General features: G+C 35.2%; 1 protein-coding gene across 11 annotated transcripts in view; it reads left to right on the top strand.

Annotated features, from left to right (window-relative positions):
* Positions 1–16,374, top strand: part of LOC6048902 (poly(rC)-binding protein 3) — a 516,717-nt gene that overhangs the window by 425,310 nt on the left and 75,033 nt on the right. For 6 of the 11 annotated variants that reach the window (XM_038260118.1, XM_038260110.1, XM_038260113.1 and 3 more), the window contains exons 7-8: positions 6,860–6,979; positions 7,677–7,814. In XM_038260118.1, coding sequence (XP_038116046.1) covers positions 6,860–6,979; positions 7,677–7,814 — 258 coding nt within the window. The remainder of the gene's footprint in view (positions 1–6,859; positions 6,980–7,676; positions 7,815–16,374) is intronic. The other 5 variants (XM_038260119.1, XM_038260120.1, XM_038260114.1 and 2 more) reach the window with 1 other exon arrangement.

The following is a 16,374-nucleotide window of genomic DNA, read 5'->3' as shown; positions in this document are numbered from 1 at the left end:
CCTTATTTAGTAATTGGGTTATTTGGATTAATAAGGAATAGAGGCAAAATTCCTAGAATAAAGGACTACTTTTTTTTATTTCAGTTTGCATATTTTTTATTTTATTTTATTTTTTTTTTCGTTTGTAGAAGTAAATTTTCTCAACTTTCTGAAATCTATGTTTTCATTATATTTGTCATGTTTTTCAAGCTTAAATCAGAGAATTAGCACAATACTATTCAATGGTGATAATGTACACTTCAATCTAAACAAGAATAGCAGTTTTTTAATAGCTTGGAAGATTTTTTCGTTCTTTGTTGTGCTTTGGTTTTTTATCTTATTGATAATCCAATGTGATTCAAATTAAATAAGTTTCTCATTAATACATATTTTTTTATTTTTTTACATGACATGACTAGAAAAGCCAAAAAATGTGTTTAAATGTCTAAAATAACATAAAAAGACAACAAATAAAATTATACTAGCCAAGGTTAAATTTTAGATAAGTTTAGACATTCATGATTTTATAAAAAAAATAATTACAAATTATCTTAAAGTCACTACCACCAACTGGGGATAATCGGGACTACAGTCTAAATAGGTACAGGAGATTTTAGAGCTATTAATTTGGAAATCGGTGTACTAATTGTTTTGTTCTGTTCTGTTTCAACCGAAATCAAATCAAAACAACATGCAATAAAAATTACTAAAACAGCTGTCTTAATTCGATACATTCATCTTGATTTGCCAAAGATGTTTCATGAAAAATCACTTTAAATGATATTATTTTTTAAATTCAAAATCATGAATATACGTAGTCTTTTCAAAAATACATAAAAATAAATAGAAAATTTTGAAGGCGGTTTTAGGCAATTGACGTATCGGTAAATTTTAACAATTTTGCTTTATATGTCAAATTATTGCTAATATCCAAAGTTTTTTTTTTTTTTTTTAATAGGTCCTATAAAATCATATAAAACACAATAGCTTATAGAACCATTTTCTTAAAATACCTGGATATCTGCTTATTATTTTTTTTTTATGGTTCTTCATATATTTCCACAACAAAACCTCAATTTCCTGACCAAAATTTGTTTTTTTTTCAATTTTGGGAATTCTCGGGACAAAATACAAAAAATTCCGGGATTCGAGAATTCCCGGTTTTGGGAAAATCCCGGGATTTTTATCTCGGGAATTCCCGGGATAGACGCACTAATTGAGAGAGAAATTCGAAAGAGAAAAAATATTTACTAATTGAAATTCTTTTGGAATTTTGGGAGAGATTTTCATTAAAGGGTTTCACCTTCTCTCACTTAGTTTACTAGCGAAAAAATAAAATTGTGTGATAATTCCATCTATGAGACTAGCTCATGTTGCGAAATGGCTCCATTGATCATATAATAGATACTTTATGATCCAACCAAATCAAAAATGCAAAAAAAAAATCATTGAGAATTGCTTTTAATTTTTTTATTCCGTCATCAGGGGTGACATTGGGTCTGGGGGGTGAGATTGGATCATACAAATATCATCATTTTGTATGACCCAATCTCACCCCCTAGACCCAATGGCACCCCTGATGACGGTATTGATCCCCATATTCATATCTTTCTGTTTTTTTTTTTTTTTTTTTTCAAAGTTTATCAGCAATTCCATATAAAAGTTAAAACTCGAATTTTAAATTTGGCCCAAAATTGTTCTGATGCCCGAGCAGACGGAAATAACTTGGGAATAACATTTTTTGATATTTGAAAATACTAGGCCAATAACATTTTATGTTATTTATAACAAGGTTTGTTATTCGTCGTTATGATTTTTTTGTTATTGGATTGTTATGTAATATCAGACTAATAACATTTTTAGTTATTCTTCGAACAAATCCTGGTTATTATTTTATGTTATTTTAACAACTAATCCGATCATCCCAATAACAGTTGGCGATATACTTCCATAACAAAAAATGTTATTCTCAAGTTGTTTTGCCTTTCAACCAATATCAGACCAATAACAAATTGTGTTATGATAACACAAACTGTTATTAAACTCTTATGCAAAAATGGATTTTGCGAGAATATTCCATAACACATTTTGTTATTTTAACAGTATTTGTTATTGAAATGGCATGAATTTTGTTATTGCCGTCTGCCCGGGTGGTTCTATCTAAGTTTCAACTTCTTGATCCCAAACAAAATTTTCGATAACTCAATAATGTTTCAATTTAACCTGAGGTTTAAATTGAATTTTATTTTTTTAAAACCCTTAAGTGCCGGTCCAATTGGTTTTAAATACATTTGAAAACTTCAAACGCAGTAATTTCATATCTGGCAACACTGTACGTAGATTTAGAGTACGCCAATGGATTTTACGTCAAAAAATTCCTCTAATCTTCTTAATCAAAAGTTGACTTTTTGTGTAGTTTTCTGTTAGGAAATGCATTTTGAAAATAAGATTTTTCAAAAATCTAAAAAAGTAGGGAATGCAACTAAATGTCACCAAACTTCGGATTCTTTGTTTTTGAGGCAAAAACAACCTCCATGCCAAATATGAGCAGATTTGGTGAAGGTCGATGTCAGACGCGCGTGGTCATTTGGGAAGGAATGACCCTTATTCAAATAGAAAAATAATGGAATATTTTAGAAAAAAAAGTAAGTTTTTGGAAATATTCCAAAACTTTTCTCAAATCGACACCATGTCGACTTAGGTCCAAGGCATCAGTTCCATATCTTGAGTAAAGCAGTTCCCTGCGATGGTGACGGTGCCCCCAGAGGGCAGCAAAAGATAATTTCTTCTCATTTTCCACACACCACCCTCTTGAATGAGTTTCCAGAGTTCCTACAGAAGGACGGATGGGAGCTTCCACAAATCGGCAGAATATTGGCCACGGCAGCAGCGTCGGGAAATGACGGTTGCACACGGTGATAAGCTCTCGAAGGATCGGGACTGGGTTCTCGGAATGATTTCGCGCAAGCGAGCGCGCGTAATTCTTGATAAAGGAAACCAAGTGGATGCGCCACTAATTGAGGATTTTGAGGCAAGTTTCGTGCGTTCCGAGGAAGGATGATAAATGCTTCCTCTTTGGGGAGCATGCAAAAGTGCAGGTAATTGCAAAAGCACCATGCACTGAATTGAGGAATTAGAAGCGTGAAGTTTGCGCTGGAGAAAGGCGTAGATTTTGTAGGACTTGCGGCAAATTTGCTCTCTGAAAGGGATATTCAACTCCAATAGACTTGAATATCTCACGAGTTTCAAACGAGTTGTTATGAATTTTTAGGCTATGTTTCAATCAAATATTACAACTGAACTGTATTTAATGCTCTGAAATTCAGTTGAAAAAGTCTTGATTAATTAAAACAAACAGCTATGCTGCATACCGTTTTGCACTTTTTCACAAACAGAATAAAATATTTCTCTCAGTTTGTCCTGAAATCAAACGCTCAAATCCCTCCAGCTCAATCCACCACCAAACCGGGCTCCGATAATTACTGCTAAACAGCTGGCCAATGAATGGGGCATATTAACATTCTCGAATGCATAAAATTTGCATCCCCGGGAATTCCGCGGGAAAAATGTATTCAATTACACGCCCTCACATTATGCATCCGCACAAATCCACCCAGCCCGGGGGGATGTTTCCAGGAAGAGACCCGCAGCAGGGCATTTGCGCCACCGCTAATTGTCTAAATTAATAATAATCCCCACATTTTATTAATGTCGCGCAACCTCCAGCACTTTTGGGAGCGCTTTGCTGAGGTTCACCACTCACTTTTTGCAAAACCCTCTCTCCTGGTTCTGATTAATGAAAGCGACTTTAATGTGGTCATCAACCATTTTCACTCTGGTAGCTGAACGCTTGTACCCTGTTCGCGGTAAATCTCGAAAATTTAATATTATAAAAATCCAGCATAATTAAATTTGACGCAGCAAATAATTGCCGTGCCGAGGTTCGGCGAAAAGCTGCCCACTAAGCCCTCGCATACGGAAAATTGTCCCCGGAATGCAACAGCAGCTGTTGTCCCCGGAGCCAAAAGTTACAGCGCCGTGTGCTCTGGATCCATTACGCCAGGGTTGGAAAAAAGCCGGGAAACGGGGTGGCAAATTGTTGAAACACTCCGGAAAAACGAACGTTGAATTATTAATAACGGAATCAAAGTGCAAATTAAAACTGGGCACGCCAATATCGGGAAACGTCCACTTTCCGGTGGCTGTGTGGTACAGATTCTGGTGGAATGTCGCGTTACTTATTGAACTTAACCGGGCAAACGTGATGGAAATATTGATGGGTATTGTTCTCTCATTTGTCGAAATTTGCAAATATTTGCGTGATTATTTGACATGGATTGACACGTTCACCGCAATGGAATAATATTTTTTTGAAGGTTATTTCAGATTGATGAAGATGAAGGATTTTTAAATATTTACAATACAACATTTGGGTGGTTATTTGAATGATTATATCACTAAATTTTAACAAAAAAAAAAAAGGTTCAAGTATTCAATATTACGCCCTTTGAAAGGTAAGAGTTGATTCCAAGATTTTTGAAAATCGAAAAGATTAGAAAATTTCACTAACGTTTAATTTTTTAACATTGAAAGTAGGACCATTAATTTCTGAGATATTGGTACTAAATTAATAGAAGCTGTTTGGATGAGCCTTTATCCTTTTACCTTCAGATTTCTTTTATTCGCTTTATTTCAGCAACCTGAGTTCCAGTCTCTCTTAGCAATTTTTCTCAACTCTTGAAAAAAAAAAATCTAGAGACTGTAATTTTTCAGTTAAAATCAATACTTGAAAAGAGATCTGTCCCCGAATGGGACTGCTCGATATTTGATAGAACTTTCTGTCAGCGATCATTTTCCAAAACGAAATTTGATCGAACGATAAATGAGCACCACTCAAGCAGCCGCCCGAACGAGACAACGTGCTCTTTCTCTCGTTATTCGTCTCTCTTTTGCTTGTGTTTGCTGCGTGGTGACAGCAGTCATTTGAATGCGATCATGAGAGAGATGAGCGGAATCTCGGTAGAATGTCGAACAATCGTTCGCTGAGCGAATGTTTTTTTTTTCTAGATGGAAGGCCGTAACTGTGTGAGTGACCTTGCGTAGCACTCATTCGTCTGTGTGTTAAACGAACGAAAGTAGAATTTCAAAATCAGGTTGTCGTTGTGAAGACGATTGGAGTGTTCTGTCACTTATCACAAACTAAATCGAAATTTCGTAAGCACTGGTTTAATTTAATCTTTAAGTGGCTATATCTTAAAAATGGTGCACTTTATCAAAAAATCCGCAAAGTTATTTTCAATAGAAAATTCTGACATTAAAAATTAAAGTCATACAAATTTTCGAGTACATTTTTTTCCTAAAATGAAAACTCAAAATTCTTGTCCATACTTTTCTATGAATTGTGTTTTTTCCTCTAAATATCATATAAAAAAACATTAAAAATATAAATTTTGGTTAATTTAATTTTTGCGGAAAACAATTCAAAATTGGCATTTTTTATTTTTTTATTTTTTATATGTTTTAGAGGACATAGTTTTCAAAAATTTTCAGAGATTTATTAAGATGAAGCGATATTATGGACTCTTAAGGGGTTACATACATGTATATCGGCAAAAAAGTCATAGGTTAGTATGAGCACCCACTTCAACTTAAAAAAAAGTCAGGGCATTAAAATATACATTTTTCATACTAACAAACGAATTGGTTGAATTTCAAAAAACGGATGCCACGATATCTCAACACTGTCTCGATCAAATCGGCTCAACATTTTGGTAAAGACTCGTTAAACCGATTCCGTGTGCATGACGAAGCCCGATTTTCAAAAAGTTTTTTTAAAAAAAAGATAAAAATATTTTATCTTAAATCGTCTCTTACTCAGTTTAATCATTAAATATCTTCATGAAGCTTTCAGGAGTAATTAATAATCATCTTTTGAGTGGATTTAACAAATATTCTGTTATATAAAATTTTGTGATTTTCTACATGTATGTAACCCCTTAAGTAAGTCAAAATGAGCACTCGGAACACCACATTTTGAACACTTATAGAAATACAAAAAAAACAATTTGGATTAGTTTTTTTTAATGAGCCTTAATGTTAGTTTTAAATATTCGAAAGAGGTGTGATAAAAATCCATTCCTCAACTTCCAAATTTGCCCCTTGTTTTATTTTTTTGTCCAGTAACAATCTTTTTTTATTATTTCTCCATTTTTTTTTCAAACGCCACAACAAAAGCTCACAACAAATGTTGAATGATGAATAGAACATAAGTCAGGAAAAGTTTAACTAAACTTTGTTCAATGATTTGGCCTCCCTGTCATAGATTTTTACCAACTCAATAGATTGTAAAACGTTTTTCAAGTTGCTTTTTATAATTTGATGGCAGTAAATTTTACAACCGTCTCGATTATCATGAAGCATTTCTTGAAGGATCCGTTCGATGAGTTATCAGCATGGAAGGAATTTCTGAATCTTGTTCACAGATATTTCGGAGAATGAATATAATAAATTTTAATGAGTTCAAACAAAACAACATCAAAAACAAAAATCATGTTGGTCGAAAGTTTAATCATTAAAAAAAATCACTTCCCTTTGAAAAAAATGCGGATCGAATGATTGTTACTTCCACTGTCGGTATTTAATATTTCATGTCAATTAGCATTTCCGTTAGTGTTACAACAGTATTTTTGCTCGTTAACTGGGGTAAAACCCTTTGATGCTTTAAAAAAATAAACTATATCGCTTGAATCATGAAATTAAAACCTCTTGGTTTATTTTTTTTCTGTTTTATAAGGTCAGTGTGTTTTTTCCCATTAAATTAATTGAAATATTATATATCACACAACTAATTTAACCGCTCTTTTCCCCCTCCCAATTTCAGTCACCCCCGAAGGGCGCAACCATCCCGTACCGGCCGAAGCCCCAGATGAACGGACCGGTCATCGTGGCAAACGGCCAGGCGTACACCATTCAGGGCAACTACGCCGTACCAGCACAAGAGGTAAGTTTTTCCAAACTGCAGAGTGCCGTCCAAATTGAACTAAAACGGGAAGGCGAGCTGCTTTCTTAGAGACACACACGATCCTTGGTCCGCCCCCCTCAACCCCTTTTTCGAGCTAAACTTTTGAAACCGCCCCCTCTTCAGAAAGACCCCACCTTTTGCTTACAAATACTTACACAACCGAGAGCTCCACTCCACTACAGTGCGCGCTTCCTTTTCCGTGTAATTAAGCTCAATCGACAGTGTTTAGCACTTGAGTACCATCCTTACCTTGGACCCTTCTTCCTTTCGAATTTGAATTGTTCCGCTTCAACTAATCTCTCTTGTTACCATCTTGTAGAGTTCCGTCCCCCATTTGCCACTATATCCTGTCAGTTTCCGCTTTTTCGAACGATTAAGTAATGTTATTACCGGATTTTCTCTCTTCTTCTTCTTGTTCTTCTTCTCTCTTTTATATCTCTCTTCCATTTCTACACTTTCCTACTGTAACTCGGCTCGATTTGCGCAATTCTAATCTCTGTTTTTCTTTCCATTTCAACAAACCGTTTTCCGTTTTTCCGTTACGTCATCCATGAACTCACCACATCACACACAAAAAAAAACCCCAATCAAATCTGTCTCATTTTGGTGTATTTCGACAAATAAAAATCAAATTTTAACAAATACATAAAAAAAAATAAAAAAAACTCGTGTGTAGACCTGCACCGTCTTTCCACTAGCCATTGCCGGTGGCTTGCATGCGGCGGCCGGCATCTCAGGTTTAGCCGATCCATTACTAAAAGGAACACATCTGCAAGGAGCGATACCTCCACATCATCTTCAACCGATGCCTGATGTGAGTTTGCTAGTACGTGTACCGTTTTATTTGAGCGCGTCAAAACTGACCCCCACCTTTACGTCCATGTGTCTGTCACCAGCCCAACCTTCTCAACTACCCCCCTTGTGTCACACACTGTTTCCGGTTTGTGGATGGAATGTTAGTCAACCCCCCTCGATCCCGTAACCCTACGTGACCTTAATGACCCTTTTCGAATGGTCATAACTATCAAACTACCAAAAAATATCAACACGTAAACATACAACACATTTTCAAATCAGTAATAGGACGCAAAGGAAAAGTAAACAATGAAATAGGTTAGAAAATCTGACAGGTAACAGTGGTTTGTTGTCATGCCCGATGTAGTATGACGCTTTTTGACGTTTCGAGAGAAACGTGTTGACCTTGAGTAAACAAAAACAAGAGCATGCAATGTAAACAATAACAAAACTCTCTTGTTTCGAGATTTGTTTGAATTTAGTTTCTAGAATCCGAAGAATGTAAACAAAAGACGAGCATACAAGAGTGACAAAGGAAGCTTTCTTTTATTACGTAACGCAGTTACGCATCGGACCCGTATCTGTCAGAATGTTTAACCTTAAAAAAAGTTAAGGTGATTTTGTCCTTAGATTTTACAGAACCAATTGTAAATAACCACAAAATTATCGACTTTAAAAAATACTTATTTTATTTTAGTTATTAAAATAAATAAAATTGCCATTCTCTCACTAATACACACAAAAACTCACACACTCACCCACGAAATCCGCGAAACGTTCTGTAAAAAAAAACCAACAAACAATAGTACTCTTCGAGGAACCCCCCCTAACCATGCAGAGTATCCGCTCCTTGTGTACATAGTGTGTCCCCTTTGTAGTAAGAAGAGAAGGCTAGACCAACCCCTCTGCCCTACCCCCTCAGCCACTGTGTCTGTCTATCTTTCTCTGTTGTTTGAAGTTGCGCGTGTGTCCTCGTCCCCCCTAGAGCTTCAGTTAACCTTGCCCCCGCCGGCCTGATTGTTAAAGTTTCTATTTTGTCCTGTAGCTGATGTTTTTAAAAGGTAGAATTTCCATGTAGAGTTGACCCCCCAGGTTGGATGAATTGAAAGAAATATTTTTTTTTTGTTTGGTTCTAGTTTTATGAAGAAAGAGTCATTTTGGATTATGTCATCATCTTTGGGTTTCTAACTTAAAGAAAAAATCATGACCGTAGTTTGTCATATCTTTCAATTTCATGAAGTTTGATATGTTGGACGAAAGGGTTTCTTCCATATTCTGGATTTGTCCCCAAGCGACCACCGGTAACCGGTTCCGGAGTGACCAGCATGAGCCAGCGAAAAACGAAATGACCGTATACTTTCATATTTTTGAATTTAATAAAGTTTGATATGTCAAATGTGAGGTTTTATTAAATCCAGGTAGTGTCCTCAAGTGGCCACCGGTAAGCGGTTCCAGATTGGCCAGGATGAGTTTGATAATAACTGCAAGACCGTAGATTGTCGTATCTTTCAATTGATGAAGTTTGATATGTCGGACGATAGGGTTTTTTCAATATTCTGGAAGTATCCCCAAGTGGCCACTGGTAATCGGTTCCAGAGTGGCCAAGAAAGTCAGAGCAATCCTAAAAAACAGTTGTTTTTTAATTATTTAATTTGAATTTTTTACATTAATTTTAAAAATGACACTAAAAAATATGTAGTATCAGATATATCGCGAGTTGAGTAAGATGCCTTATTAGATGACACTGTAGAAAACTTTTTTTTCACAAAATTTAAACCATTAGAGGCTGTTCTTAGTCGATCAACAAAGCCAAAAATGGAAAATTTTGAACTTTCCTTCGAGAACCTTAATATGCTCATAACTGGAATACGGTGCAAGTTATCAAAAAATACTCAGTCATTTTTAAATACAAATTTGATTTTAAACTGGTTGGCCACTCAATTCGGGAAAATGTCGCCAAATCCGCAAAAAAATCGGGAAAAAGTTGGCAATATGTGATTTTTGGTCAAAAAGTCGGGAATTCCAAATAAACTCGTTTGAAAACTTTTTCTATCTCTTAAATAATTTTGTCATACCAATTTTCAATTAAATTACACATTATTCATATTGTTGCTCATAGCACTTAGCAACAAATTTAGTATTCTTTCCACTATTTTGATCTACAGTCCAGACTCGACTATCCGAAGCCTCGATTATCCGATGTTTCGATTATTCGAAAGTTTGTATGTGTGTTCGGATAATCGATTCATGAACAAAAAAAAATCGTATTTTTTAATTGTCTTGGTTTAAACAACAAATACGAGCTCTGCGATCAAATTTGAATTGCTGATTGCCTATCAAAATATTAAATGGATATTTTCAGTATTTCACACCCAAAGGAAAAATATATCTCAAAATCTGCAACAGTGGATTTGCTGCAGAAAATGTTACATTTTATTACATTTTTTGCAGCAAGCCGTGTAAACATTTCAGTGATCTGCAGTTCTCACCAACACATATAATGCTGGCCCGTCCCCGAGCAACACTCCAAAGAGAAGCATATGTTGGTGCTCTTTCACTCACTTTTCATCAAGCGTCCATGGCGCGGTGGTAGCGTGTCGGATCAAAAATCAAGAAGTTGGTGGTTCAATCCTCGTTCTGTTAAGAGTTTTTTTTTTGTGAAATACAACCAAAAAACCGTCGGTAATGTCGATAATTGTCGGTAACGGGCAAAAATGTCATACCCCTATATCGCAAAAAAATGCATGAGGACAGTTTTCATGCAGATTCTGATATACTTTCATGCCGCCATGCATCACAATCATGCGACCGCCGTTTGGGTGCAGCATCGCCATTTTGATCGCCTTGGATTAATCATTTTAGAGTAGTTTAGGGGTCAAACTTGAGCTCGACAATTAAAAATCAGACGACGAAAAAAGAAGGTGACTCGGTTATCCGAAGTGAAATTTTGCCAAGGCCTTCGGATAATCGAGTCTGGATTTTTGTATTAGTTATGGTATGGTTGATTTGAAATTGAAATCAATCGATTGAAAGCATTTCAAAACAAAACTGGTGAAAAAATTTGGAATTTGGAATTAAATTTATTCTAACTTTTTGCATTTCTGTTTTCTTTTCCTGTTTCAACCAAGGAAATGCAAATGTTTGGCAATGTTTGAAATAAATTATAAAATCGCATGTATTTTTATTTTTGTCTTTTTTGAATTTTTGATTGCTCTAGTTTTTTTTATTTGTTATCAAAATCATAAGTGCTGACATGTCTTGAGCACTTTTTATTATTTTTTTTTACCTAAATTGTCAATAGCTTGATTTTTCTTGTTTTTTTTTGTCCCGCCCGTATGGATCAATCGGACCGCGCACTGGACTCACAATCCGGAGGTCGACGGTTCGAATCCCGCGGCGGGCGCTCTAAAATTCTTTGTGTAAATATGGGTATTTGGCGCCGTCACTCTGTGCCATACTTTCATACACTTAGGAGTCCAGGGCGGCGAAGTCCTTATAGATAAAAAGGAAGACACTAGTGGTTGGTACTAGCAATGGTGGCCGACAGCTATAAAGTCATCTTCGTTTTTTTATTTAAAAATAATGTTCGGTTTTAGATTTTAACTATTTCATAAATTTTTGTCCCTCGGCTCTGGCTGGAGTCAAGGGGACGGGGGGGGAGGGGGGGGGGGTTTAAAAAAATATAAAAATTAAAATCACAAGCCACAGTCTCTACATTTGAATGAAAAAAGTATTTTATAAAGCATTTTACACTTGTTCAGTTTTTTTTTTACAATCATTTGTTTTCAAACAAATTAGTTAAAAAAAGATTTGACGAAAGTAAAAAAAATTAGCAGAAAAATAAACATCAAGAGATTTTTAAACAAACATAAACATGCTAATCATGATTCCAAAAGCAAGGTTATGCAATTTGAATTGATTTCATCTGTTTGCACACGAATTTCCATAACAATTTTGAAGTTTAAAAATTATTTGTACCAACATAAACAGATTTTGTCGGGAATTAAAAAATGAGATTTGAACAGCCGCCTAAATTTTTTAGGTTGAAAAGAAAATTATAAAATTTTGAAAAATCTTAAGAAATACCCCCTGGCTTGATTCTTTAGGTAAACATAAGTAACTGTGCCAATTAGGAGCCAAATCGGTTGAGAGTTAAGGGTCGCTTTTATCGTTGTATCGTTGAGTTTGTATGGGGAAAAGCAAAAATTTCAAAATTCTGCCAAAAGGTGGCGTTAAATGTGTCGGATTGTTGTCGAGAGTGAGATTCTTATGTAAAGTTTTATGACAAACATCTTTGCCAAAGATCGCAAAACGATCCGAGTAAACCATGACAGTTATTAGCGATTTAACCCTCAACAACCCAACCCCGCCTCCAGACGGACTTCGATTTAAAAAATCCCCAAAATGTTATTGGTGCCATTCTATAGCAGAAAATGTGAAAATCAAGCAAAAAAAAAAAATGAAAAATTGACTGTAAAATCATGAAAACATTAGATAGGCAAAATGTAATGATAGGAGGTTGTAGAATAGGCCAAATACTACCAAAAGAAAACATAAACTAAACAAGATAAATGCATATTAAAATACTAAAAATAAAATAGGAAAAACATAAAACAAGAGAAGTAAAGTTTTTCGTAGAACAAAAGATGCTCAAAATGACCTGAACACGTAAGTAAAAAAGTAAATCTTTCCCAGTTCCTGAGGGGAACACCCTTGAAGAGTATCGGGGCTGGCATTTACAAAGCGGATTCAGTGGCAGTTTCATTATCAACTTAATGTTAACATGTTAAGGTTAATGTTAACATTCCATAGGTCGCCTCCCTAAGGTGTCGGGATAAGGTCCTTCCCTTTACTAAGCAATCGATTCCAGAAGGGAAAAGATCACCAAATTGTGTTGGTCCGAGCCGGGATTTGAACCTCGATCTACCGCTTACGAGGAAGCGTTAACACTGGGCTACGTGGCTCAGTCAACCAACCTGACCTGAACACGGGAAAAATAAAAAAAAATTGTGCAGTACAGGGTTAAAGGAGACTTTTTTGTATGATTTTTTTACCAGCTTTATCGATCTATAGCGACCCTTAAACCTTAACCGATTTGGCTCAAAAATTGCACAGTTACTTATTTGTACCTAAATAATCAAGCCAGGGGGTATCTCTGATGACGTTTTTTTATTGTTAGATTTAAAACATCTTAACATGATTTTTTGAAGTTTTTTTTTGAAAATATTTTAGATTTTTTTTTTCAAAAAATACTAATTTACCAAAAAATAATTACTTTGGTACCAGATTTTGAACCGTCTTAAACATCTAGCGAAAAAAAAACAGATCAACAATATTAGGAAATTAAAAAAAAAACATGGTTTGGGATGTGAAAGAAAGTTAAAAGAAAAGAATTTTGATTTTTCCGTGTACCTATTGTTTCTGAAAAGTCCCAACTTAAACCTACAACTTTGACGAAGACTGGTTTATACACGAGCCCTTCTCAAGCTACAGATTTTCGGATATTCATATACCCTTTTTGTATGACCAGCTCTCAAAATTGTTTGGATCTCTGTATGGAAAAAAATAATGATGCCAAGATTCTTTTCACATTTGGAATATTTTGCTGGAACAACAGTTCAAATAAATTCAATCATTATACAATGTGTAACTATACCCACCAAGAATTCAAAAAATAAAATCGTTTGTTGAATTGTTAAGCTCTTAAAATGGCCAATCATAACTCCATTGTCACATTCCCGCAGTCAATCAGAGCAGAATGTCAACAACGTTACATTGCCTGTCATTTTCAGTCATTTCCCATCAACTAGTCCTACTCTCCCATTCACGTTATCATTCATCGAACAACGCGTAGGTAATTCAATTCAAAAGTTACAACACGCGCTCACTCGGCAAAAGTTGGCACCATTTTCCTCGAAACAATAGCGCGCGCACACACACCCACACAACGTTAACAACTACGTGTTTTGTAGTTTCGCTGGGTTTGTGTTTTAGTTTTCAATTATTTTTAATCAAATTTGATTGAATTTCCACCCCCACCACCTGCTCTGATGCCTTGCGGCTAAAACATGCTTCCATTGAAGCCATCCCTAGCTCGCACAAAACTTTTGTCCCATTTTGAAAGAGTGTGTACGCGTCCCATTTATGTCCTCCCATGTTGTTCCAACCTCCCCGATTCCACGTCGAGGTGTGGTGTGGTGGGCGGTACCGAGGTTTATGTTGTGCGAGATTATTGTTTTACCTCGGGCCATTCCCCCCGCCCACCTTTTGTACTTTTTGCGGTAAAACGGAGCCCACGTCACAACAATGGACGAGAGGGCTGAACAAGCCAGGGTTCGACAGAGCAATGACAAATCAAACCAATCAAACCGCATCCCACGTGTGTGCATAAATGGACATACACACACACGTGCAGTCACAAAAGTGGTCGTCCGCCACAATTGTTATTACAACCGCGATCAGCGTTTGTTTATTTGTTTTTCGAAACTAATTTCCCTACTGATGAAAATGAGGTGTGCGTGTGTGGGTTTGTTTTGTCGTGCAAGCCCTTTGGGTGTCGTGGAATTGACATATTTGGGTAAGGGCGTTTTCAAGTGTGTGTGTGTGTGTTTGTGTGTGTTTCATGGGAAACCACACCACGTGGGACAAAAGTTTCCGGAATGTCCTCCGTCCTACAAATTGGACAGCCAGGATTTGACTTCGGCGATGCGTGATATTGTCACCGGCGTGTGAGCATATTGGAATGGCAATATTTGAGTTTGTGGTGAAATTTATTAAATTTTGCGGGAAACTCAAGGCGCAATCGTGTTGGATAAATTAAAACATTTCGAAACTTCATAGTAGCTTTCAGAATTCATACATATTTACACATACACACATACATGACGGTGATTTCATGATCTCATGAATTCAAAAACAAAATATACAAATTTGGTAGAAACAAGTTATGAAAGTTTAAGTTCCCCTCGATATTTTGTCATTTTTTAGAGTTTCGTTAGGGTGGTACCACACACTTTTCTCTTGGAAATCGAAACATGTCCTCAAACTTCTTAGAAGAGACTAAACTTCCCAAAACTATTCTGAATTTTCTGAAACACAATTCACTTCGTTAATAAAAACAATTAACTACAACTCTACAATTCACTTCTCTTTCGGAGATTTTCGGAAAATAAACTTAGTTTCGCGATCTGGACAATATGTTCTCTGGCTCTGGTCTCACAACCTTTTGTAACCTTTCTCTAGAATCTGGTAAAAAGTTCTCAAAACAAGTTTTCGTACAAATTATGGGCGGGTCATACAAAATTGGCATTTGAATACTGAAAACTCTAAATCTTGAGGAGAGATTTTCTTATCGATTTGGTGTCTTCGGCAAAGTTATGATTAGGACTTTGCGGAAAAAATGTTAAGCGAAAAAAAACAACGTAGTTTTAATTTAGTTTTTAATTTTTTGACTTGTTTAACGCTTCGATATATTTTTTCAATTTTTTTTAATTTTTATTGGACAAAAAATGCAAACTTTTAGAAGTTCAATTTTTCGCTAAGTCATACTCAAATTAGCAATACGATCAAACGAAGCGAAATTTGGTATGCTTTTTCACTTTTATTAGATTTTTTTAATACTTTTTTTTCACAAAATGCATTATTTTTTTCGAACATACTCAAATTTTCATAATTTGCAACATGGGTATGAATATTTGCATCATGGGTTTTTCACTATTTTCACCAAAGTTTTTTTTTTGTTAAATACTATAATTTTCACAAAATACCGGTATCAAACGATTTGAAGCTTTGCATGCATTTTCACTGTTGTGAAAATTTGAGTATTTCGTTCAAAAATCTCTAAAACAGTGAAAATACATGCAAAATTTCAAATTAATTGATACCCATATTGCAAATTATAAAAATTTTAGTACTTTGAAAAAATACGGTATTTTGTGAAAATTTGAGTAATTCATTATAAAAACTCTAAAATAGTGAAAATACATGCAAAATTTCAAATCGATTGATACCCATATTGCGAATTGTGAAAATTTGAGTACCGTCATCTGGGGCGAATCGGGACTACAGTCTAAATAGGGACAGCAGTGTTTAGAGAATGTAAAGATTTTAAAATTGGAAATGGATGTACACATCTTGTTGGTCTAAGTCTGTTCTATTAGAAACCAACCAGAAATATCAAAATATTGTGCCCTAACATGTTTAAACTGTTTTCCCAATTCGCCCCAGTTGACGGTACTTAAAAAATTACGGTTTTTTGTGAAAATTTTAGTATTTCATTCAAAAAACTCTAAAACAGTGGAAATACAAGCAAAATTTCAAAACGTTCGATACCCATTTTGCAAATAATAAAAATTGGAGTACTTTAAAAAGTACGGTATTTTGTGAAAATCTTAGTATTTATAAAAAAAATCTAATGAATATGAAAAAGGCTACCAAATTTCGTTACGTTTGATACCCATGTTGCAAATTTCAAAATTTGAGTATTTTCGAAAAAAAAATACGGCATTTTGTATTTTTTTTTTAAATTTTCGAAAAAATACGGCATTTTTTGAAAACCAGAGCATTTAATTCCAAAAACA

Source organism: Culex quinquefasciatus, chromosome 3 (assembly GCF_015732765.1).
Source record: "Culex quinquefasciatus strain JHB chromosome 3, VPISU_Cqui_1.0_pri_paternal, whole genome shotgun sequence".
In the NCBI taxonomy this organism is placed as follows: Eukaryota; Metazoa; Arthropoda; class Insecta; order Diptera; family Culicidae; genus Culex; species Culex quinquefasciatus.
The sequence above is the reverse complement of the archived record's forward strand: the minus strand, read 5'-3'. Positions and strand labels throughout refer to the sequence as shown.